The sequence below is a fragment of the Phasianus colchicus genome, chromosome 6, assembly GCF_987193195.1.
Source record: "Phasianus colchicus chromosome 6, bPhaCol1.hap1.1, whole genome shotgun sequence".
Taxonomy (NCBI): Eukaryota; Metazoa; Chordata; class Aves; order Galliformes; family Phasianidae; genus Phasianus; species Phasianus colchicus.
In genome coordinates this window covers 2,548,930-2,574,085 of record NC_143441.1, presented here as the reverse complement: position 1 = coordinate 2,574,085, position 25,156 = coordinate 2,548,930, and the positions used below count along the sequence as shown (strand labels likewise).

Genomic DNA, 25,156 nt, shown 5'->3' with positions numbered 1-25,156 from the left:
CTCAGGTCCTGACTATGTTTCACTATCTTTTGTCCTCTTCTACCACCTGTCTCCTATTTGTTTCTGGTCCTTATCTCATTCTCTCTCCTCCCTCCCAAGACCAACACTTTGAATTTTGAAAAATATCTGTAGAAGGAGGTGCTCTTCTGCTTTACAGGGACTGCATAATTCTGCCACTCCAACCTATTTATACAGTTGCTGATCCTTTGGAAAAGCAGAGGAAGATTCAGGGCAGATTTTAGCCTCATATTTTGCTGGTGAGAAAAGTTGGAGCCAGGATTTTGCATGTTCCTGTCCACTTTCTGCAGAGCTTGAGCTGTACTATATTTCTCAGAGATCAAGCCTGATTCTTCTCTCGCTTACACTTGTGTGTCTATGAGTCCAGAATCTGGCCCGTAATGGATTAGCATTGGCTCAAACCTGAGATCGGAGCCCTGACTGCATTATTTTCATAATTCTTTGGTGTGTGAATTGTTATTAAAATAGTGCCTGGGAATAGGAATAACTAGAGCTGCAAGTATACCAGGAAAACCTCTTTGACAAATAATCACTTGTTTTACAGTAGCACGTTTTTTGAACCATGTTGTGAAAACAGTGAATGACTGTCAATATCTTGAATATCTTGTCCATAGGTGATTGTCCTTTACTCCATAATTCTCAGCCAGTCAGCCAGCTTCCTTCTCTGAGGCCTGACCATCATCACTACCCAACTATCGATGAGCCTCTTCCACCAAGTAAGCTTTAGCATTTTTTAACGTATTACATTTTTTCAGCCTTTCCTGTTAATTCAAACAGTGTAGAGGTCAGTATGTCTTTCTATATAACCCCATCTGTTCTGTATATACTTTCTCCAGAATCCAAGCAATATGGTCTTTTGTTTCCCGTGTTTGACCCTGACTTCAAGTGTTGTCGTGTTATTTTGGACAAACTCTGTAACATCCCTTTGCCTTGATCCATCCTCTTCTTTAGCTACCATGAAATGAAAGTTGTAGTATTTTCCTCATTCCAGTCAATATTGTGAGATTGGAATGAATAGGTATCTGTCAGGTGTGCTGGGAGCCTTACAAAAAAGCTTTTGGTTTATCAGCAAAGTACTGTGTTTTTGTGGGTTTTTTTAGTTTGTCTTCAAGTTTTTCGGTAACCCAATTCAAACATAATTTGTGATGCACTCCCTGTGCTCAGTCAGCCCTGCTTTCAGGTCCAGCACAACTTTTGCTCAGTCAGGATGTACCAGGAACAAATAGTAGGTCCAAATGATTCTGTGAAAGGCAGCTCACGCATGTTGATCTGATCATACTGTTTTTTGATTTGGTGATCAACTTAATGTTCTGCTCATTATGCAAGAAATGACATCTGCAGTTGAGATGAATAAAAATCAGAGATTTTGAAGTAGAGTAACCGACTAACAGGCTGATAATATGGGACTTTTACCACTGTGTCTACTGCTGAAGATGCTTTCACTTGTCCTAGTACCTTTTCCCTTGTGTACCTAGAGGATTACTCCGCTTTTTACATTAGCTCTAACAGCCCAGCAGAGTGCAGTCTATGCCCTGCAACGTGCTGCGAATCAACTTGCAACTTCAGCACGTGATTTACAACCCCAAGCAGTGCCTCAGAAAAAAAACCAGGCACGTAAACAAAGCATTCTGTTTTCTTCACAGCCTGAGGAGGGAACTTGTCCTGTGGTGCCCTTGAAAAATAATTCATCCTTTACCAACCACGCTGTCAGTATTCCGTAAGCTGAATATAGTCCTGATGCTGGCGTCAGCTGCACAGTAGCATGAATGATTCAAATGCCTTTAGCCCAATGAAGTCTTATTAGAGTCCCACTGTGGCTTGCCAGTGAATGATGAAATGGGGGATGGTTACCTCTGTAGCAGGAAAATATTTTTCATCCTCCCACTCTTACCTCAGTGGTTTGTGAATAGGGCACATTCCCAATTAGATGGCTTCATGATAGGACACTGACACCACCTCAGGTAAACAAAATGTACTGTGAGTCCATGTCCCATATTCATCCATCACCAATTCAACACACTTTTCCTCTTTCTTGTAATTATCCTTAAAAGGCAAATATTTTTACAATTGATTTTCGTGATTTTCACAACAAGGGTTAACTATATGAAAAGCAGTGTATGGCAACACAGTTTAGAAGTGATATCCCTTTGTAGGATTTTATTGTGTCATCTGCTTATAACATCATTTTACCAATAAAGGCTTTGAGACCTAAGTATATTGACTTTAATGGGAATAGACTCTACTAAGCTAATTTTATGGGGAAAAAAAAAAGTTGAATTAGATAATATCATCTAAGAAGGCAGTGCTAAATTTCAAAGTTGTTTCAAAAGGAAAGCTATAGTCTTAATCTATAAATATTTCTTTTTCTAGTATCCAGTATCACTGTCTCAGTGCCTTTAATGCCTCTTAATCACAGTTAACTTATTCTTGAATGCTATGAAAGGAAAAAACTTTGTATTTTAAGCATTAGCTATGTGAACAAGCCTGGCTTGCTTCTTACATGTAACATTAACCTCTTCACATTGTTGGAGATAATGTTGTCAGTGCTGCAGGATCATTGTTGATCGGTTTTACATTGGCTGTGGATAATTCTATGGTCAGTCCTTTTTCTCTTTGGAATAGTTTTCTGAATAACTTCATTTCATCATAACTGTACAATGATTGATATGGGGGAGGAAATTTTGTTTCAGACAGTTTTGTTTAGGAAAGTAATATAGACATTGTTTATTCAGCAGTGTCATAGTGACCAGCTCAAATGTTAAAGCCTATATGAGATTGACAGGAGATTTGCAGAGCTTTTATTGCCTTCTGATGGCATTAATGTTCACCCCTTATTATACATGTGTTTTCTAGTACTGCTACATGCCCTACAGAACTGAAGCCAAGAAAAATATATGTGCCCTGCTCAGCGCTCCTCTGTGCTAAAGGTGTGGCTGAGCTTGGAAAGGGAAAAACAGCATCTTTACTTTGCCACTCCAGGATTATGGGCCTGACAGAAGAGGTTGCATCTTCTGGTATAAATCAGAGCAGTTTCAGATGCTGTTGCAAAATATGACTCATCTGATGGAGGGGGATCACTAGGAAACAAACAAGTACTGACCCATCTCCACTCTCTGCTTGAGCATGCTACTTCTATGAAGGTTAGATAAGGTTAGTCTCTGTTATAGTCACAGTTTTATTTTGCCTGAAGAAGTAACAAAAAGCCTGAGGAGAATTGGCTGCTTCCTAGATTACCTATGGCCCTGAGGTAGCATGAAGAGACTTGAGCGTAACTCAAAACCTGAGTCCTGTCTGTCGGTTCACCTGTCAGCCTGTTCATCTCTCTGTGCAGGTATCTATCCATCTGTCCACAAATCTGGTATTGTATGCAGCTTCAGTGACTTGTATGACTTACTGGTTATCTTGTGGGAAGGCAGAAAGTGCACCTGATATCTTTGTGCAATCAAAATACAACCACCTTCCACTCTTCAACAGCCTTCCCAGGTGATGAGAAGAATAGCTCTTCAGCTGATTTTAAAAGCTGTTGCAAGATCAGTACTTATCTAGGACCACTGCAGAAGTCCCAAAAGCCACGTGACACTGTTCTTAATATTACAGTATGCCACCACAACTGTCAGCATGTGGTTTCAGGTGCATAGACACATTCAGCAATGAGTAAAGCAGTGCTCACAGTTAGATAGAGGTAGTTCATGTCTGTACATGATACTGCAGGATGTCTGATGTATCCTGCAGAGATAGCCATCCTGAAACTGTAATCCAGTATGCACAGTTCTGGCCTGAAATTTTCACTGTAACCTTCAAGTTACAGTGAAACAGAGTTGTAACTACAGAGTTCCAACTCTGAAGAAGTTTTGTTACTCTTGGATTTCTAAGGATTGTATTTAGAAGCTTAGGAGCTCTGAATTACATTTAATTAGAGATACACTGCAAGACAGTCTCTGGAGCCAGTAATGCAGAGGGCTGGATTATGAGAAACTCAAGATTTACATTGTAATTGGATAAAAAATATATATATATATATATTCTTACTAAGTGTCTATCAGCAGGCTCTGGGTCAATGTTGATGTCTTGTGCATAGATTGATAAGAGTGTGGGTGTGAGCATTATAAATCCCTAATTATCCACTGAGATTTATTATTCTCAGCTTGTTACTGTAGTGTGAAGTAATGACTTAGGACAGCAAGAACTTCTTAGTGATTTTAAGGTACAACATGTCACTTTTGATCTGGCCTAGGTAATTTCCTTGTACAGGATGTTGCAGCTAGTGCATGGCTCCAGAACAGCCATGGTGGTACACCCAGCACTAGTGACAGCATGCTTGGTAAGGCTTTGGCCTTCAACCTGCCCTGTTGAGTCTGATTTCATTCAATGTGCATCTGTTGTGCTTGATGTGCTCTTTTTCACCCTTTGGCTTTAGACATTGTTTTCATGAAGCTATGTTCTTGTTCTTGATACAGTTACAACATCCTTGAGAAACCTTACCCAGTTGGATAACCAGAGAGCCCTTCCATTAAAATTATGTGATGTTCACAGAGAGACTGTATGTATGTACATGTGGTGTTAGCATAGTTTTTGCACCTATAATTACCAAAGTACTTACACAGTCAAGTCTAAAAGAAATAATGCATGTGTATAAGGCTCTTGCTGTTTTGACGTCTCACAGAAAACCTCTCTGAGGACTCTTGGTGTCCTTTTCCTGGAACTAACGTGCCACGGGCTACCAGCCACAGACGTAAGACACTAGGATAGGACCAGTCCAGACATGGGAGCTGAGTTTAGCCATAGCTGTTGTTCTGGAGGGGGAAACAGTGAAGAATGGGTTTCCAGACACAGCATGGAAAGATACAGCTTCAGTTCTACTCGTAGAAATAGTAGCAGATGAGATGTAAAGAATGAAGTCCAGCTGAACCTGAATTTGGTCATAGGAAAAAGTAGAAGGAATGGTCTTTAGAGTAGCCATAGTAAGAGTATGGGAATAACAAATAGTTTTACCCCCCAAAGGTAATTACCATTTGTGCATTTGTGTGTGACTATCAGTGAGGTTTGTATATAAACACATGTAGAAAGTATGTGTTTATACATAGTTATGTCATCAGCTGATGTAGAAATATGAAGCTAGCAAGTCAGATTTGTATCACAACTCCATACATTCCAAGCGATCCAGTGTACTTTGTTAAGTAATTCACTTCTGAATTTCCCCTGCACAAACCTTTTTTTTTTAATCAATATTACCATTTTCCACAAACCATCAGAACATTTAGTTTTCAATCCTGGGATAACTTAAACATTAAAAGGAGACAGTGATTGAAGGCTCAATATTATGCTGCAAACTTTCAGTCAAGTTGGCATTCATCAGAACACTAGGTTTATGAAAATCATTTGTGTATATCTACAGAGATTTGTACGGATATGTCCCATCAGGCTGTGATCAGTTTTCAGGGGAGCCTATAATTGTTGTAAGAAACATGTGTAAGCATGTTTATTCTGAAACATAACAAAGCAGAAAACATGGATTTGCCACATTAACTCAGATTTAATCCTTCTCTGCTGAGTGTCAGTTCTCTGTGGCTGCCCTGACCTGTAATGAATCCAACCAGCGACTAGTAGTAATTGTGAAATTATCCAGCCTTTTAAAACATGTGTTTTTGTAGTCTATGATGGTGAATTCCATAGGCTACCTATGTACTGTGTGTGAAATATGCATATACGATATATGCATATAGAGAAACACATAATATATATATGCATTTGAATATATATGTTGAATATATATACATATATTGCACGCATATAGGCATGTATATGGTATCTATTTTGTATGTATATCTTCTCTCTGTGAATATATATGTGTGTGTTTATGTATCCCCTAACATAATTTTTTTGGAAGACATCACGCTGACAGCACGTTCCCTTCCTTTTTTTCCAACCTCAGATTGGGAAGCTCGGATAGACAGCCACGGGAGGGTGTTCTACGTTGACCATGTCAACCGAACTACCACATGGCAGCGCCCCACAGCTGCAGCAACACCAGATGGGATCCACAGGTCTGGCTCTATCCAGCAAATGGAGCAGCTGAACCGGCGGTGAGCACTTGCATCTGTATTCTTCTAAGATCCACAGTCTCTTTTCTCAACAATGCCCCAGTAACTTCCTTCCTGGAGAAGAGAAGGCTGCGAGGAGACCTCATTGCAGCCTTCCAGTATTTAAAAGGAGATTGTAAAAAGGAGGACAATCAGTTTTTTTACATGGGTAGACAGTGATAGGACAAGGGGAAATGGTTTCAAGCTCAAGGAGGGAAGGTTTGGATTGGATGTCGGGGGAAGTTCCTTCACACAGTGGTGAGGTGCTAGAGCGGGCTGCCCAGAGAGGTTATGAATGCTCCACTTCTGGAGCCAGGGGTTCAAGACCCCTGGCAACCTGGTCTAGTACCAGACCTGGAAGTTGGTGGCCCTGCCTGTGGCAGGGGGGTTGGAACTTGATGACTCTTGGGGATTCCTTCCAACCCAAGCCATTATATGATTCTATGATTCCTTCCTCACTGCATCCCATTGGCTTCCTAAGCTTCTTTCCTTGTCCAAATGCAACATCTTCTTGTCCTCGCTGCTGCTGATTTTTTGATTTCATGTACCTGCTGTGGATATCCAGTACACAAATTTGCCCACATGACGGGTGCTGTTGAGTGAAAGATGTTTCAAAACTTCTGAAACTGTATGAAGAGTCCTTTGAAGAACTTTCTTTGAAATTACTCCTGAAAGAGAAAGGAGTGTTCTTCCAAAAGATGGAGTTACTTTTTCTATTTAACTCTTAGAGTGGTACTCATGGCTCAGCACCTAGCACTGCACTGCAGCAACTACAGAGGTTTCTGTGCTGACTATTATTAAAACAGTGTTTACATATCGGTGTGGTTTATATATCTACTGAAACTATTAGACCCACTGGAAGGTTTGTCTCCTTTTCTACTAGAGCAGGGCAAAGCACTGCTCTAGTAGAACTGTACATATTTCCAGATAGAGACAGATATCTTAATGTTGTAATAGGTGCTGTAAATCTGTCAGTTCATTTTTTGCTAGCTCAAATTTATCTTAGTATGACACATGCTTTCCCTTTGTTTGTTATGGCATTAGTCGACAAGGGAAAGGCAACCTGGACTTAAGCAAGACTTTTGACATGGTCCCCCACCACATCCTTATCTCCAAATTGGAGGGATGTGGATTTGATGGGTGGACCACCTGATGGATACGAAACTGGTTGAAAGGCTGCAGACAGAAGGTGGTCATCAATGCCCAGGTGGAGGCTGGTAATGAGTAGCATCCCCCAGGGGTCTGTCTTGGGACCGGTGCTCTTTAACATCTTAATCAATGACATCAATGGTGGAATCGAGTGCACCCTCAGCAAGTTTGCTGACGACACCAAGCTGAGTGGTGCAGTCGACACGGTGGAAGGAAGGGAGCTCAACAGGCTGGAAGGGTGGGCCCGGGTGAACCTGATGAGGTTCAACACAGAAAAGTGCAGTTTTGCACTTGGACCGGAAGAATTCCAGGAATTTATACAGACTGGAAGGAGCGGGCCTTGAGAGCAGCCCTGTGGAAAAGGACCTGGGGGTCTTGATGGATGAAAACATGAGCCAGCAATGTGCTCTTGCAGCTCAGAAAGCAAATGGTATCCTGGGATCCATCAGAAGAGGGGTGGCCAGCAGCGACAGGGAGGTGATTGTCCCCCTCTACTCTGCTCTTGTGAGGCCCCATCTGGAATACTGCGTCCAGGTCTGGAGCCCCCAGTACAAGAAAGACAGGGAGCTGTTGGAGAGGGTCCAGAGGAGGGCCACAGAGATGATCAGGGACTGGAGCAGCTCCTCTACAAGGACAGGCTGAGGGAGCCAGAGAGGCTGTGGATGCCCCATCCATCCCTGGAGGTGTTCAGGGCCAGGTTGGATGCAGTATTAAATGTGGAGGTTGGTGGCCCTGCTTGTGGTGGAGGAGGTTGGAGATTTGTGATCCTTTAGGTTCCTTCCAACACTGGCCATTCTGTGATCTGTTATTCTGTGTCTGGTCTAGAAATATATTTGTTAATCATTTCTTTCTCTCACTCGCTTTTTGGACTGAATTTAATAGTGGTTAAAAATCCTCCCTTTTTACTTCAGACATTTTTTTTTTTTTTTAATTCCCTGCTTACTGTAATGATATGGTGTCTTTTCTAGACAAGTAAAGCTGAAATTATATTCTAATCATAGCATGTAAAATGCCACAGAAGTTTTTTGGTCTTTTTCTTCATGCTATGAGAAAGTTCTGCAGCTAAAAGAAAAATACAAAGTTTAAAAGTGTTGTTTTCATTGTGCAGAATAGTTTTGGAGCTATTGTGTGTAGGGAGGACTGGGTTCTGAATGACAACAGAAAAGTTGATTTAACTCTTGGGGAGTATTTCAATCTTCTTAAAGTTGTTATTGTACACAGAAAGTTGACACCATCAACTCTTTCTTGAAAAAAATGCTTTTATCCTCCAAATGTATTACTTTGGGTAGCATTTCATAATGTGTATTATGTCTTGTAGAGGTGAAAGAACCCTTATGGCTTTCCTCAGAAGGCATCAAGCTATCGTGTTAATATTAAAAATTAAAAAAAAATTAAACCCCAAAGTGTATGCTTAATCCAGATTTTTTTCAAGGCATTTACATGATTCTCCTCTACCATTTTGTGTTTGTCTTTAATAGGGATTTGGATTATGTGAAAGCTCAGAGTATTTGACTGCTGATAAGCAAGTTTTCTGCCGCAAAAAGTTCTGTTGCGGATATACATCAGCCTTTTCTCCTTTCTTTTTTTCTTTTTTTTTTTTTTTCCTTTTTGGAAATTGAACTCTCATGTAAATGCAGCACAAGACAGAAATAAGTGTTTCTGAGAGTGCTTTTAGGAATGTAACATTCTTTTAGCTAACACAGATTAGTTCATAAACCAACTATCTCAGATTCTTCAGAGTATGCACGTTTGTGATGTCCTTGCTACAAGCTTCCTTCTATATTTTCTTGTAGTTTGTCTGGCTTCCAAGACTTGTCTTCCATGACTTGTCACTGGTTTCGATTGGTAATTATCTCTCTATTTTTGGTATTCAGAAATTCAGTTACAAAGTCAAAAGTATAGAGGATTTTCAGTAGTGACGTAGCTCTCTTTATCTGAATCCCATTGGAGACGAAGCACTTTGTAGTAGACATAAATTGCCATGGCTTCTTGGGACAAAGGAAAAAAGCCTGATGAATCACTGCTCTCTATTGAAGAGCTTTCTTGATTTAAAATCTTGAATAGGAGTTCTCCTGTTGTTTCGAAGTTTGGGAGCAAAAACTTCCCAAGATTCTGATAAACAAGGCTCATGCTGAATACACAGTGAAAAGAAATTGGGCGTTTCAGAATTGGAAAGTGATTTCTGCATTTTCAACCTGGCTGCTTGACTTTATAAAATTATCGTTGCAAATTTCAAACATTTTGAGTCTCCAGATTTCTGTATTATGAGGAAAAGAAGCTTTCATAAATGGCAATTGGAAAGCATTATGGTAGGCATTGTTTCAAACACTAGTTTTAGAAATACTGGTTTGTTGTGTTTCAAACTTCATTGCTTGAAACAGTCTTCAGCAAACACACCTGAAAATAATTTTAGGTGAGGCAGGAGCAAACATGGGGCTTGCAGATAGAATTGCCAGCAGCCTGAACATTTGCTCTGCTCAAAACCACTTAATTTGAAAAAACTTGGCCACTTTTCTTTTTGAACCAGTTTACTCAGCTTCCTGGTTTCATTTCTGGGAGGGAATGGAAAAACCAAAATATTACAAAGAAACCTGGTATTTCCAGCTCTGCCAAAACCATAAAGCTTTGGAAATTTAGATTGGGAAAAAAAAAACCAACAACATCGCTGTGATTGTTGAAATCCAGGAACCTCATCCTACTTTCTTTCTGTGCTCAAAGCTTCTCTTTAGCTATGCTAGCCACTTGAGAATACAGAGACAGCTGTAAGTTTTAGTGTAAAGATCTTGCTCATTTTCTTCAGCAGTACCTGACTCACTTGTTAGCAAAGCAGTTAATAGATATTGCTGCTCAAGCTCTGCTGGGAAGATCTTTTGAAGCATGTGTATATCTAGACTTGTTTTTGCACTAGTTTAATAAGTAATAAATAACACAAGAAATTATAACTGTGCAGTTAAGACAGCCTCAGTGTGGTATTTGTTGTTGTTGTTGCTGGAAGACAGCTAGTACTACTGCTCAAGGTTTGACAGTAGGAATTTTCTACTATCTAATTAAACTGAAGCTGCAAGGTTTTTTTATTAATGTGCTCATATCCCTTGATTACATGAACTCCTTAAAAAACATGTATATTGCTGATGCATGTGAGTGTTGTAAAACTCCTCCAGTAATGGAATGGAAAGTTCATTCAGTTGCCTGTAGTCAAGTGAATAAAAATGTAAAGAGTGGGTCTAAATCAGAGGGACATAGCAACTAAGGTAAATTCATGCTGTTATGAAATCTGCTATCAGAATTTCTTCATGAAGATGGATATTAACTTAAAAATAGAACACCCAGTCTTCTTTTTTTTTTTTTTTTATTTTCTAAATTTGCTCTTTATTGAGCTTTCAAATGATACATTAGATGCAGCTTTAAATGCCTTTGAATGCTGAGGGATATGAATATTACTCTGAAAGGTAAAACTTAGCTGTTTTTCTTGATTGTTTACAGCTCATCTGCCCAAAGTTGAGTTGCAGTAAGCTATTGGAGACACTCACTGTCTATTGAAAGAGTAGAAAACAAATCCTTGTTGTCTTTATTGATCCCAGGCCTATTTAAGGAACTAACTCCTGACCAATTTTCTGTTTGGAGTAAAATGTAAATTAACAAATGAAGAGAGAGAGAGAAAGTAATTAGAAATTCTAAGTCAGAATATGAGATGAGGAAATAAAAAAAGAGCGTAAGTCAAGAAAATGGGCGACAAACAATGTTGGATCAGATTAAATGCAGACAGTAGAGCCAGTCTTGTTTATATATGTTTGAGAATACAATCCAAAAATATGGATTAAAAATATCAAAGTGGATTAAAAGCTAATAAGTTAATTAACAGGACCTATTTCTTTCTTTCCCTTTCTATTTTTTTCTTCCTTCTTTTCTTTCTCTCTGGATTTAAAATACATTTTCTTATTCAATAAATAAAAATATTCATGGCTTGCTAGTAGAACCAAAGAAATCTTGATCTCTCTTCTTATTCATCTGTCTGTGTGAGTGAACAAGTTAACTAGAATTGATTTTGTGTAGTGCATATTTGAAACACTCCAGGTTATTTCCACAGCCAGGTGTATACTTTGTTCCTGATCTGGTAAAGTATTTGAGATTTGAATAATCTCTAAGAGAGTTATTAGACCAACTGGCATCAATTAATGTGGCAATTAGTTCCATAATTAATATGGAAATTATATAGTTTTTAAAGGTTTGCAGGTTTCAGTTCAGCATTTACTTCTGTCATCCTTCTCACTGTTTTTTGCTTATGTCTGTATTGTTTCTTCTCTCTTGTTCTGTAGCTGGTCACCACCCAATGCAAACTAATATGCAATCCCCTTAATTTCCATAAGTGGACATTACACATTGTTATGCTTTTCACTCAGGATGTGTTGCATCCTATTCTCCTCTTCTGTAGACATTTTAATGAGATTGTTGCTCTCTGAGTTCATACAGTCTGCTAGGCTACATTCCATATTGTCTACCAAAACAGAAGTGTTCTCAACTGGTGGCCATGCTATATCATCATCCACATTGTGACCACTTTTACCTTTTTAGGGTATTAATCCTTTACCATTTTAGGGTTGAGCATATTGTATTGGTATTGTAATAAGCAAGGCTGAAGGGCATCAGTGCACCATGCTACCCTAAGACTAAATGAGAGGGAGAACCATGATCCACTAATATTTTCAGGTTCCAGACATCTGGATTATTTAAAGAGAAGCCTAATGGAAATTTGTAGCTCAAGTATCTTTGTTAACTTGACTTTTGAGTCTCTTTTGCCTTTCAGTGTAGCTGTTGTAGCTCAAAATTCTAGATTTTGGGTTGGTCCCAGGTGTGAATGCCTTTATCACCTCAAGGGGGGGAATCCAGTGTGCTCCTTACTCTGTTGTATTCTGAAGGTAAAAGTATTGGAATCATCCAAAAACAGCACTGATTATCAAGATAGGAAGTATCAGAATGCTATTCTGTTCACTAAAACACGTAGTTCCTTTCTCTAAATGTATGCAGATACCAAAATATCCAGCGAACTATTGCAACAGAGCGGACTGAAGATGATGGTGTAGTAAACAACAGGGTGGAGAGAGTTCCTACTGGAGGAGGAAGTGACTCTGAGGCAGAGCCTTCCCAACCAAGCTCAGGTATGTGAAAATAGCTATTGAGGGCATGTTGAGTGCTGCTCAGTGTTGGCATTCAGTTTCGAGGAGTGCTGAGGACTAGAATGCCAGGGTGCAACAGCTAATTAAAAGAAAAAAAGGTTTAGGTCTGAAACTACGGATACAAGGACAGATAAAAAGGTTCCTTTTTTTTTTTTTTTTTTTTTAACAACTATTGAGACAGAGCATTTTTATTTTAGGGAAGGACAATTTTAAAATAAAATGGAGATGGTGTCTATTTTTGTTCAGTGCAGTATAAAAACAGCTGTTTTATTTTTGCTGCATTGTGATAAACTGTGGGTCTTTCAGTTTGTTGTTTCTAGGCATGGTTTCTGCTCTTCCACATTTCTTTGTGTGGACACACCTGCAGTGGCTCTGGCATGGAGTATGGAATATTTGGGTTGTTTTTTTTTTTTTTTTTTTGGCTACAGCTTTGTGATACATATTAGCAGATCCAAGTCTGGGCTGCCACTGAAGGAGGCATAGCTGTATTTTTACACATCACTAACTATATGACAGTGCCTCATAACAGAGCAGGGAATTGATCTATTTGAAAACTTTCTTGTAGTTAAAGCTCTTTGTAGCCAAATTGATTCTCCCACTTGGCTTATTAGATAACTAAACTACTGCCAGTGTGAAGGAGAAGAGAATGTGTATCCAGATAGGGATGGAACAGGTAGGGAGCTATTCCACTCTTTTTTGGTGGCATATTTCTTTAAAGGAATTGCAAAACCATCAGCTAAGGTGTTTTTTTCAGATAAGAAACATCAACAATCAGACTAATGTTCACATGCAACTTGTGGACCCACAAAAGTAGCTATCTGCTTTGTTTGAGAAATTGTGCCACCAAAATGAATACAAAGTTCATTTCCATAGGGTCATTCTCACCCTCCACCTAGGGTTGTCTTCCATGTTTGCTACAACAACTAAGTATCTTCTTGCCATCCTTGTATAAAATAGCATTGGCAAAGGGAAAGATTCAGCTCATCTACTTGAATTTTCTTAATGTTCCATATTGAAGAAGAATTCTTCTCTCTAAAATAAACAGTGGGTGAAATCAGTCAGGACCTGGGTAATAGCACTGAGCTAAACAGACAGCTGGTAAAAACTGTTGTGGTCAAACTGTTATTTAGAGATGGCAGTAGTTATGAGCCTGACGTTTTTAACATCCAGGAGCACCCAGTTCCTGCCCTGTGAGCACGGCAGCATTAACCATAACACCTACAGTTTGACCAGCAGACTTGTCTTGGAAACACAAGGACAGTAGGTACAGTGGGCAGGATGGTGACATTTTTATACAGTCACTTTTGTAGCCAGTCAGTAGAGACTAGATAATAGATTGTCTTTGCCACTGTTAACGAAATTGTGGTTCTTTTGGTTTCTGTCCAGAGATTAGGAGGGAAGGTTCCCTTTCTCCGGTGAATTCTCAAAAAATCACCTTATTGCTGCAGTCTCCAGCTGTGAAGTTTATCACCAATCCCGAGTTCTTCACTGTGCTGCATGCAAACTATGTGAGTAATTATGATTTGCTTTTTCTGAGTCCCAATACTGTGCCCGAGGCCTTCAGGGAGAATGCACACTGAATTCAAATTTTGTGACTTGGGGTTTGGTTGTTTGTTCTGAGCACGAGGCTGGGTTGAGGACAGCACAGACAGACTGCTCCAAGAAAAATCTTGCTAGGATTCTGCCACACACAGGGAATTCCCTGGCATGGAGAAGATTATTAATATTATTCTTCCAGAATAAGCAGGAACCCTTGATTTCAGGTTGATGATTGTGTTGTCTGTTCCTGCAGGGAGTTAGGTTGTTACCTTTGGAGCCATGTTCATGAGGAACCTCACTCAGATTGCAAAAAAGTCTCAGGGGAACAGAGAGAGGGGAAAAATTATTAACTCCAGTTTGCACTCTCAAGAAGCAGGTAGGCATAAAGCAGTGAAAGAAATACTGACTTGAGTCAGTGTAGCTATCTTGGAAAAAAAATAACTTTTTTTTTTTTTAAATTAATACAGTAAGTCTGTATGTTTTGTTACAAACCTGATGTGGACTGGAAAAAGTTTAGTGGTAGGTTTACCACAAGGAAGTAGGTAGGGAAATCTCAAAGAAGATGCAATTCTCAAGTTCTAGTCTTGATTTCCTTATCTTGAATGCAGATTTAGCTAGGCATCCACATATGACTTGTGAATATTTGGAAAATGCTCTATTTCTGGATAGGGTTGCCCTTTCTTTTTGAAATGAACAGAAATGGAAACACTTGAAGAGTTATCTCAGCACAATTTTTAGGTAATGACAAATGTCCAGATCTGGCCATAGCACTTTGTGGATCGAAGCCATCTGTCCTTCTCCAAGCCTCTGCCAGAGCTCCTGAAATCCTGCAGAAGGCAGCACGTATTTACTCATCTGACATTGCCTGAACCATGTTATGGAGTGCACATAATTTCTTCCACTGACAGGGTGATACATAAGGATTTATGTCTGGGAACAGTATCATTTTCATTCAGTATAGTTATTTGCAGAAGGAGCAAATGTTTCTATACTGGTGCAAAAAAAAGTTTGTAAGAGATTTAAGTCTCAGATTCATTTCTCACTGAAATAAAGAAGTCAAGAGAAGCCTTCAGTTTTAGCTTATTAAATTGTCTTTAATATGGAAGCCATAACAATCTGTTGAAACATCTGTCAAATAGTCATATAGATTCCATTTGCACAGAAATAATGACCCACATAGCTCCTGGCTTAATGCAGTTGTTATATTTTAACAACACTCCCCCATTAAAATTTCAAACTATTAATTATACCGGTGAAGGTGGATTTGGAAAACATTATGCAGCAGTTAGAGTTAAAAGGGAAAGGCTGTAATTATGCAGATACTTTTTCTCCATTGAGAGATTCATCTACATTACATTTTTGGTTTCTGTAGTGCCAATCAGAGTTATTGATCAAACATTAGATGAAAATAGAACTTCTGTAATGGAGTAGGCTGGGAACTCAGCAGTTTGTGACCATAAAGCTTTCCTGAGTTATAATCAGGTTGTATTTTCAGGGCAGAGATAATATCTCTTTGATTTCACAACATATACCAATGTTTTATCATAATTAAGGACCTTTGCTGCAAGGAGTATTCCCTTCTCAGCACTACCACAACTATAAACCTTACATAATAAAACTAATGCTTGTAAATGTTTTATTGCATCGTAGTGGTAACAATGCATTAAAGTACACAGAAACAGAATTCAAAGCTTTTGGAGCCAGACTCACTGGGCAGATTACATATAGACACACTGGGACTCATTTCACTGGAGACAGGAATTCTCCATTGACACTTAATTGGTCAAGAAGACAAAGACAGCAGAAAATATTTCATGTAGAATAAAGAGAGCTCTAGTAATTCAGTGACCAGTATAACCCAGTGCACTCATTTTCTGTCTAGTGAAATACTCAGAAGGAATGCATGTTTTCTGTGAAGTTTCCTACCCTGCCTTGAACTTTTTCTCTGGAATTAAGCTCCAAGAGCAGTGTTCTGTGGATGAGAAAGTGTTGCCACAGCCTGTGTTTTGTGGTACTGTATCACTGAATACACCATGGCCACAAATACAGTTCCGTTTGTCTCCTTTTCTGCACCTGGATCAGCACTAACTTGCTCAGATCTGCATAAGTGGATGTTCTCCTAAGAGGTGTCTTTAATGTCCATGGTGAGATATGACTACTTGCCTTCAGGATGGTATTCATGTGACTCATAAAAACATCTCCATCTGACATACTTTTTAGTCAGTGCAGAAACAAATACTCAGTTCCAGGAAGCAATTGATATCTTCCAAAAATAGGCAATTGAATGTGTCTGTTTCTGTCCTGTCACTATAGAGTGACCATAAATAAGGCAACAAACTCACATACAGACATCTGCACTGCAGTCCTCTTCAGCTGATGAATCCTACCAAAAACATCTTAATTTTAATGAAACCATAAATACATGTTCACAGCAATCTTTGCACCTTTCTTGGATCATCCAGTCACACAAGCAGGCTTTCTGCTAGTCTGTGAAAGATATGAAATAGACACAACTACATGCATCTTGAGTAGGTGGTGTTTTAGCTAACTTTAGCTGTTTTTTTGGAGTGCTTTATGAAGCAGTATATATGGAGAGTAACTGTGCACAGTTTGGAGGGATGTTTGGCTTTCCAGATTATATTTCTCACTTATAAATGTTTGTGTAAAACAGTTGTTCAATTTAATGCAACTCCCAGAGTATGTGTTTCATTGCTTTGGACAGATGTCCCAAGAAATAACTAAACTTGTCATTTTGACGTCAGAACTTCTATTTTCTCACTTCTGTTTTCCTTTTCAAAGAGTGCCTATCGAGTCTTCACTAACAGTACCTGTTTGAAGCATATGATTCTGAAGATCCGTAGAGATGCTCGTAATTTTGAGCGCTATCAGCACAACAGAGACCTTGTAAATTTTATCAACATGTTTGCTGACACCCGACTAGAGCTTCCTCGTGGCTGGGAAATAAAAACTGACCAGCAGGGCAAGGTAAGAGTACCAACAAAACAAATCACTTGTTTAACACAGCACATCAGGATACATGGTCACTGAAGATCCCTCATTCTTGTCTCAAAAATGGTAAAAATTTGGATTAAACAACACTTACACCAAGCAGAGTTATTTTAAAAGCAGAAAAAAAGCATCAGGAACAAATGTTGTAGAGCATAGTGGTAACCTAGCTTCCTGTGGAATATCACAGCATATCTGAGAAAGTATTGGACTAATAAAGATTTCATCCAGAGTAGAGATCTGTCATGACAATGACAGTGTCTGCTTCCATGAGGCTTTGCTACCAAATAAGCAGTGTTCCCTAGTAATTTTATTCTCTTCCGCCTTGTTTACCTCATGGCTATTACATGTAATTTTGAGCTATGTAGCTCCGTGTATTTTCCAAGATCTGTTCTAAATTTGGCTAAGAAATTTGAAGATACCATCCATGGGCTATGCCTTAACAGGGGATTTCTGACACGCAGTTTCTAGTGATTTTCACTGTATGTTGCCACAGTTGCTGGCTTTCTTCTTCCAAAAATAACCACTCCACATTGTTCCTGTATATTTCAGTCTTTCTTCGTTGACCACAACAGTCGTGCTACCACATTCATAGATCCCAGGATCCCACTGCAGAATGGTCGTCTCCCTAATCACTTGACTCACAGGCAACATCTTCAGCGGCTTCGTAGCTACAGTGCTGGAGAGGTAACCATGCTAGTATCAACACTGATACCTTTTCACAGCAGTCAGTTTAAAATGTGTTGGAAAAAAGGTCTTGTGGATTTTTATCTTCCAAAGAAGTAAGAGCTCTTTTCTTTCTGAAGGGTTTCTGTGAGCGCTTTGCTGATAATGAAGATTTATATTTTTATCATTTTCAGAATAAAATAATAAACAAGTAAACTAAAAATCACAGTGAAATGATGACAAAACAGTCAGCAACTTCCCTCTGCCAGCAGCCTGCACTTTAATGTTTTTATTGTGACTGATTCAAGTGATATGAATGTGAAAGCCACCTCTGTGGTGATCCATATTTGGGCTTATACTTTCCTGAGGCTTGCTTACAAATTCACCCAGTCAAGGACAGAAACACTGCAGAGCTACTCAGCCAACCTAACGCAAGAACTACACTTAGTTCTTCAAGTGGTTGCAGGGCTGGCAAAAGCAAAATGTCATGTACAGAGAAGAGAGTGGAGAGAGTAATGACTCTGAGGAAACTAAACTCTTCAAGGGCACTGATTTGGCATGATTAGCAGATGAAACAGAGTTGCCTTCTGTCTAGCATCTATCACCCTCACTGGCTCAGTGGCCCAGATCTCATGGTGCTTATGCATCCTTGTAATAGCTATTAGTTTCCCCTCTGGGAATATTTGCTCCTCCACTGGAAGCATTCCCATTCATTTCCAAGGTCTTTGGATCAGTGCCTGAAAGCACACCACTTACAAGGAAAAGATTCAGATCTTTGCAACTTGGCCCGTGAAACATTGTGTTCCATGCTATTTCCTCACAGTATGTTTGGATGTGTTTTTTTCCTATAAATCACAGAATTTCATGTATTGGAGTGAGATTTTTAACTTACAGAATCACGGAATTGCAGGGGTTGGAAGGTTCCTCAAAAGATCATCGAGTACAACCCCCCTGATAAAGCAGGTACCTTACAATGGGTCACACAGGTAGGCGTCCACCCGGGTCTTAATATCTCCATAGAAGGAGACTCCACAAGCTCTCTGGGCAACCTGTTCTGGTGTTCCATCACTCCTAGTGTAAACAAGTTCTTCTGCATGTTTGTATGGAACTTCATATGGTTTTTTTTGGACCATTACTTCTTGTCCTATTGCTATGCAGCACTGAGAAGAGCCTGGCCTCAACCATTTGCCTTTAGATGTTTACAAACATTGATCAGAGCCCCCCTCAGTCTTCTTTTCCCCAGGCTGAACTGACCCAGGTTACTCAGCTTTCCTCATACGGAGCTACTCCAGGCCCTTACTCATCTTTGTGGCCCTTTGCTGCATTCCTTCTAGAAGAACTCTGTCTTTTTTGAACTGGGGAGCCCAGAACTGGACACAGTATTGTAAATGTGGCCTCACAAGGGCAGAGTAAATGGGGAGGATCACCTCCCTCAACCTGTTGTCATATTCTTTTTAATGCACAGCATGATACCATTGGCCACAAGGGCGCACTGCTTGCTCATGGCCAACCTGTTGTCCAACAGGACTCCCAAATTTACCCAGTTGGCCCATGAGGATGTGAAATGGAGACCTGGGGAGAGGGAGAGAAGATTTAAGTCAGCACAGAGGAGTTGCGTCTTTGGGCCAAGACTTAGAGAGTGTGCCTGTGAGAGCAGAGTACAACACAAAGCTATTGCTTAAGAGAGGTGAAGAGGAGACAAGACTAGTTTCACAGCCAAGGTTTTCATTACACTTACACGGCTTTTGACAAAAACATAGATGCTGTTTAAATTGCATCAATCCCTGTGGCATTCATTGCATTGCAGTTAGTACATTGTATGTGACTTGTTTGAAAGTTCAGTCATAAATTGTCTGTTTTTAAAGGTGAAAGGGATCGGACCAAGATTAGCACATCAGCCTATTAAGTACTGCAGGCTTGACTGTTCTCCCTAACACTGGAGTAACTCTCTTGTAGCTGGCAGATGTATACCAGTATGAAAAATAGGTACAAGCACAATCATAATTGAATCACAGATAAAAATTTTCACTGTGCACTTTCACAACAGTTTTGTGTTTTCAATTACAGTATGTTTAATCAGAATCATCAAGATTTTTTATTGTTTAGCTTTGTGTTGACATGTATGAAGTGCATTGACTGATGTCTTGTTACACATAAACTTTTTATTCTTTATGTGCTCCAAAGGCAACTTGCCAGTCACATTTAGCTTCTCAGTTTTCATTTTTGTCCAGCTGGAAGACCTGGCATTCAGCCATAATACTGAAAATGGATTGGCACTACTTGCATGTATGCAGAGCTAAGCATTTAAAATATTGGAGTAGAGGCAATTTCTTCCAGAACTGGTTGCCAACTATACAGTTTGTGCAGCAAAAGGGAATCATCCCAGTAAAATGACAGTTGGAATCCATACACATCTTGTCTTGACATAGATTTTTTAGCAGTGCTCCTCAGTTGGCTTTCCTGTGGCCACACTTTGGAGGAACTCCTCTTTGAGAGAGGTGTGTTCCCCTCAGTTTGTACTATCCCACTTGCAGTTACATAGCAAGTAATGACATACTGAAGACAAATTGCTGTTGTTTTATGGCTTTTATTATCCTCAGATCTAAGTGTCTGCCCAGCTTCTAATGTATCTGCCTTCCTGACATGAATCCCTCCTCTAGATACAGTGTTTAGGACAGTAGCATTCTTTAAGTAAAGTATCTCAATTAAGTAGCAGTGATAAATTTCCTCTTTATTCCTCCTTATTTACCTACTTTTTAGTCATGTTCTTTTTTTCAGCATATACAATTCAATATCTGTTTCTGGTTATGCAAGTTAGGCAAAAGCCCTTTTCTGACCTGTGCTCAACAGAATTATATCATGCTCATATTATTCCAATATTAAATGTCCTTTCAACAATACAGAGAGAACACTTGTAGTGTTGTGGGTTTTTTCTTTTTCAAATTAACATTGCTGTAAAAATTTTGACATAAACACAGTTATGCTAGAACAAGATACTGTATAATATGGCAGAGTTTTATTTTCACTGACAGAGAACTCCATCACTGTAAGGCCTTTACTAACCTGCATTTTCTTCGGGACTCTGTTGCCTTCACTGTAGCATAGAAGAGGGATGATAGCTGTGGATAATAGTGTCCCTCCATTTGGGAGCACAACATTACCTGGTATTTTTAAGCTGCAATGCTATAATTTTCATGCAGACTTTCTGTTCTCCAGTCAGTCACCAAAATGGAACCAGTCTAAAAGTCACAAAAGTAAAAATCAAAAACATTTTTACTAATTGATGTGCTGCTGATTGCCATTTGCCCATTTCTTCCCCTTTCCTCATTTGTTGTAGGCTTCTGAAGTCTCTCGGAACAGAGGAGTTACTCTGTTGGCCAGACCAGGCAATAGTCTCGTAACAGCTATTCGAAACCAGCATCATTATGAGACGTTACCTCTGGGTAAGCCAAGTTTCCCTTTTCAAAGCAGAGCTCACAAAAAAAGCTTTTAGAACAATTAGTCAATCACATACACAGCTCTGTGTTGTCCCTTGGCTCACTGGCAGTGCAGTCAGTGGGCCCCTGCATCATCGCAGTAATGTCCTAAAGGCCCCCTCAGTAGTAAATAAAGCCTCTGTATTACTTTTTTCCTTTTCTAGCTTACAATGACAAGATTGTTGCATTTCTACGCCAACCTAACATTTTTGAGATGCTGCAAGAGCGTCAGCCCAGTTTGGCCAGAAACCATGCACTCAGGTACTGCTTTGTTCCACATTGCTGACACCAAATTCCGTAAATTATTTACTGTAGTGAAAAAAGCAAATTCAACCAACTACTGCAAAAAAATCCAGAACTGCCACTAAGTATCACTGAATAGCAGAAACTATCTTCTTCTACAGTTATCACCTTGCTTTTCATTAACATACAATTTTGATGGGATTGAACAGCAAAAAGCGAGTAATTTCAGTAGAAGGATTTTCTCTTGTGGTCAGATTTATACTCAAGCCAAGAACATAGTCAGTCTAGATTTTATAAGCAGCAGTATTATGAAGTACGCCTGTCTTTACTCTTTATCCTGACTTAAAGGTAGTCCTTTCCTAAGTAATTAAATTATCTCTCTACACCCATTTCTTTTCTGTGAAGTGTAAAAAAAAAAGAAAGAAATCAGAAGTAAAAGCCAATACAATTTTAAATTCATTCTAATTCCAGAAGTTAGATTAATTGTTTTGGCTTACAACCTAAGCTGGTTTTATTCAGTCTCAGCCATACCAATGTACACCAGCACAGAGTTTGGCTGAAAGGTTTAGTTTGCTCTGTACAGTGAAAAGTGCAGCTGGGGACCTGGTGAAGAAGTAAAGGAGGAGCAAGAGAAGAACCTTCAAGATCTTGTAGCCAACTTTCTGTTGATAGCCATCCTGATTCATAATTTACACATGAGAGCCAGACAAAGAGTTCTTTGGGGGTAAGGATTAGACTTGCTTCCTGAAGGAACTAATATATGCAAATAAAATGAGAAAGAAAAACTGAAAACTGCTGCTTGTATTCAAGATGTGCATTTCTGTAACTGAGAATTTTTTATCTTCACCATCAGATTATTCCAGACTTTTTTTCCCCAGCTGTAATTTGAATTCGCATTTCTCAGAGAACAGATGATGGTTTTATGTCCTTCAGAGCAGAGAACAAAATTGACTAGTGATAGGGACAACACAGCTTAGCCAGCACGTATTAAGATTTGTAACAAGATATTGAGCCTTTTGCCTCCAAGTCATTGCTTTGATTGAAGCTTAGGTTGGGAGTAATCCCAAACTACTATCTAACACTCACATAGCTGTCCTTAAGCAAACTCTTAGGGGACAAATATCCATCTTTTGCAGGGTTTGACTGCCCCATCCAGAGAAGTACTAAAGTACATCTTTGACTTCACATAGAATCTTTTGACTTGATATTTTGATGCTTGTTATTCTTGGATACAGCAGTGCTACAGAAGCATGCTGGCAGATGGGGATGTAGCTCTGTGTTTTTCGTGGGTCTGACCTACTGTTGGGATGCTATCCCCGTGCTTTCCATCCTTGTTAGAATTCATTTAAAGCAGCAAAATGCATGATTTTATACATACACGTGTAACTTCTTTGATTATCAACTGGTATCATATTCTTGATATTCTAGTGTGGTTTTTACCAGCTAGAATGGGCAGAGATACAGGAAGTGGTATTATATGAAATGCTGTTAATGAAAGGTGATGTCTTAGTTGTAACTTTAAACAAGAAGTCTTGTCTGTCAGTGGCAGTAGCTATAATGTTACACATGGGCTTAAAAGGTGAAGAATTGTTTTCTAAAATATGGTACAATATCTTTGGCTTCAGGATCAGGCAACTGACTGATATAAATAATTTTTTTACTAGTTTGTTAGTGTGATTAGCAGATTAATTGGGCAGTTAAGCTGTCTGCCATTTTTTTTAAAGAGAGAAACAGGAACTGGTGAAATGCCAGGGAACAATAATTTTATATCTAACTCATGCCTTGATTGAGGCATGTTCTCTTCCTTTTTCTTTCATTCTCCACTCGTCAATAATACTATGTATGTTTCAGGGAGAAGATCCATTATATTCGGACAGAGGGTACACATGGGCTTGAAAAGTTGTCCTGTGATGCAGATTTAGTAATTCTGCTGAGGTAAGAAATTTGATCAAAAGCATAATATTGTTATTTATTGTACCAGATAAAGTGTCAGTCTCTTTCCCAGCATAAATCAAAAGGTTTTGTTAGATCTTCGAGACCATTTGTAATTAAAATAAGATTTGTTGTTACTGAGAGTCACTCAAAATAATTCAGCCAGTGTCTGTCATTCCATTCTTACTTCTGGAAGACAGCCTCCATCAGTGCAATAAACTCCATCCACAGTCAGCTCAATCATTTCAGCTGTTACCATCAAAAAGCAGATAAAAACAATCAAGTAAAAATGTTTCATTTTAAAGTTGTGTTGTTTTTACAAAAGGAAGAAAAAAACCTCTTCTTTCACAATACAAGTAAATAATGTAACTGCTTGTAAAATCGCTAATTTTAGTACAGTAATGCTGTCCATATACACAGAGCCACATCCCACAAATGAACCTTTAAGTGCAGTAAATGTTGTTTGTGTAAAAAGACTTTTATTGGGACTGGGGAGTTTGTTCTTTATGTGCTAAGTACTATTTTTTAGCACAGTTAAGGACTTTTGTGTTCCTTTGAGTTTACGTGGAAAATGTTGCATTACCTCATGTGATGAACGTGTATGAAATCTCTCTCTTATCACTTTTTACATGCAGCCTTTTTGAAGAAGATATCATGTCTTACATACCACTCCAGGCCACTTTCCATCCTGGTTACAGTTTCTCTCCTCGCTGCTCACCCTGCTCATCGCCCCAAAATTCTCCAGGTAAGGGAATGGGAAAAATAACTCAAAATCTTGCGGTCTTGATATTTATTCTAATAAATACAAAAGAACAGATGGAGAACCAGGATGAATTGTTAACCTGTTAATTGCAGTGCCCACTCCAAATCTGCTTTTTGTTCTGGATCAGTTGCCATTGCTGTTACATGTCTGTTGAAATGTTAACAGTAGCTAGAGCACACAAATCAGGAATTGCCCATATGGAAGAATGCATTTTGCTGCTTTTCATATATCTGGGAAGGGTTAAAATAAAAAGAGAATTATGTGCTTCAAATATAACTTGTTGACATGGAAGCACATTCATGTTATGTGACAAGAGCAAAGAGCAACATCCAAATCAAAGGCTTATTGCAATACTTCTCCTATAGAGCTAACTCACCTCCAGTTTGTGTTCCAAATACTTCACCTCTTTCCAAGACTCATCTATTTTAAGACCTGATGAAATTATCTTGATCATCCTGTCTGACCTCCTGTGTTGAGAACTTTAGTTTGACAGGAAACATATTTTCCAGAAAGACATGCTGTCTGAGAAGGTTATTTCCAGCTGTGGTATGTCTCTGTAGTTATTGTTTATGCTATAGAAATTTGAGGAGCTGATGTCTCCGTTTTGCCAAGATATACACCCCCCCCTCTGCAGCCTCACTGCATGGCTGTGTCCAGTGGTCACTGTTAGAGAAATTTACAGAAATGTGATCTGAAGAAATTCATTTTTCGCTGATATTTGAAAACACCCATTTATATTATCTGATTTTAAACAAAATTATTGGACAAGAGATGTCCAAATCTCAGAGGTGGCTATGCAGAAATGAATTTGCTTTTATGCCAAGAAGTTAAATGCTGAGCCTTTGTCTCCAGGAGACCAGTGTTTTGTCAGAATGCTCTTGTCATGAATGAGTTTGAACATCATTGTAAATAACTGTAGCCCCTTTCCTCTGCATCAGGACAGATCAGAAACAAGTCTCCTTCAAGACAAAATCTAGGTATTTGGCAAGAACATGGCTTACAGAAATGCACTGATCTTTCTCTGTTTTTGTGGAAAGACAAAAAAGAGCAAATACTAATTTGTGGCAACATGCTGCTTGCTTATTTTTGCCACTGCTTTCATATCCCTTG

General features: G+C 39.1%; 1 protein-coding gene across 5 annotated transcripts in view; it reads left to right on the top strand.

Annotated features, from left to right (window-relative positions):
- Positions 1–25,156, top strand: part of HECW1 (HECT, C2 and WW domain containing E3 ubiquitin protein ligase 1) — a 239,966-nt gene that overhangs the window by 176,673 nt on the left and 38,137 nt on the right. For all 5 annotated transcript variants that reach the window (XM_090142195.1, XM_031599381.2, XM_090142196.1 and 2 more), the window contains 10 exons: positions 633–734; positions 5,951–6,101; positions 12,273–12,403; positions 13,808–13,929; positions 16,760–16,945; positions 17,519–17,653; positions 20,970–21,075; positions 21,273–21,369; positions 23,203–23,286; positions 23,919–24,028. In XM_090142195.1, the coding sequence (XP_089998321.1) occupies positions 633–734; positions 5,951–6,101; positions 12,273–12,403; positions 13,808–13,929; positions 16,760–16,945; positions 17,519–17,653; positions 20,970–21,075; positions 21,273–21,369; positions 23,203–23,286; positions 23,919–24,028 (1,224 nt within the window). The remainder of the gene's footprint in view (positions 1–632; positions 735–5,950; positions 6,102–12,272; positions 12,404–13,807; positions 13,930–16,759; positions 16,946–17,518; positions 17,654–20,969; positions 21,076–21,272; positions 21,370–23,202; positions 23,287–23,918; positions 24,029–25,156) is intronic.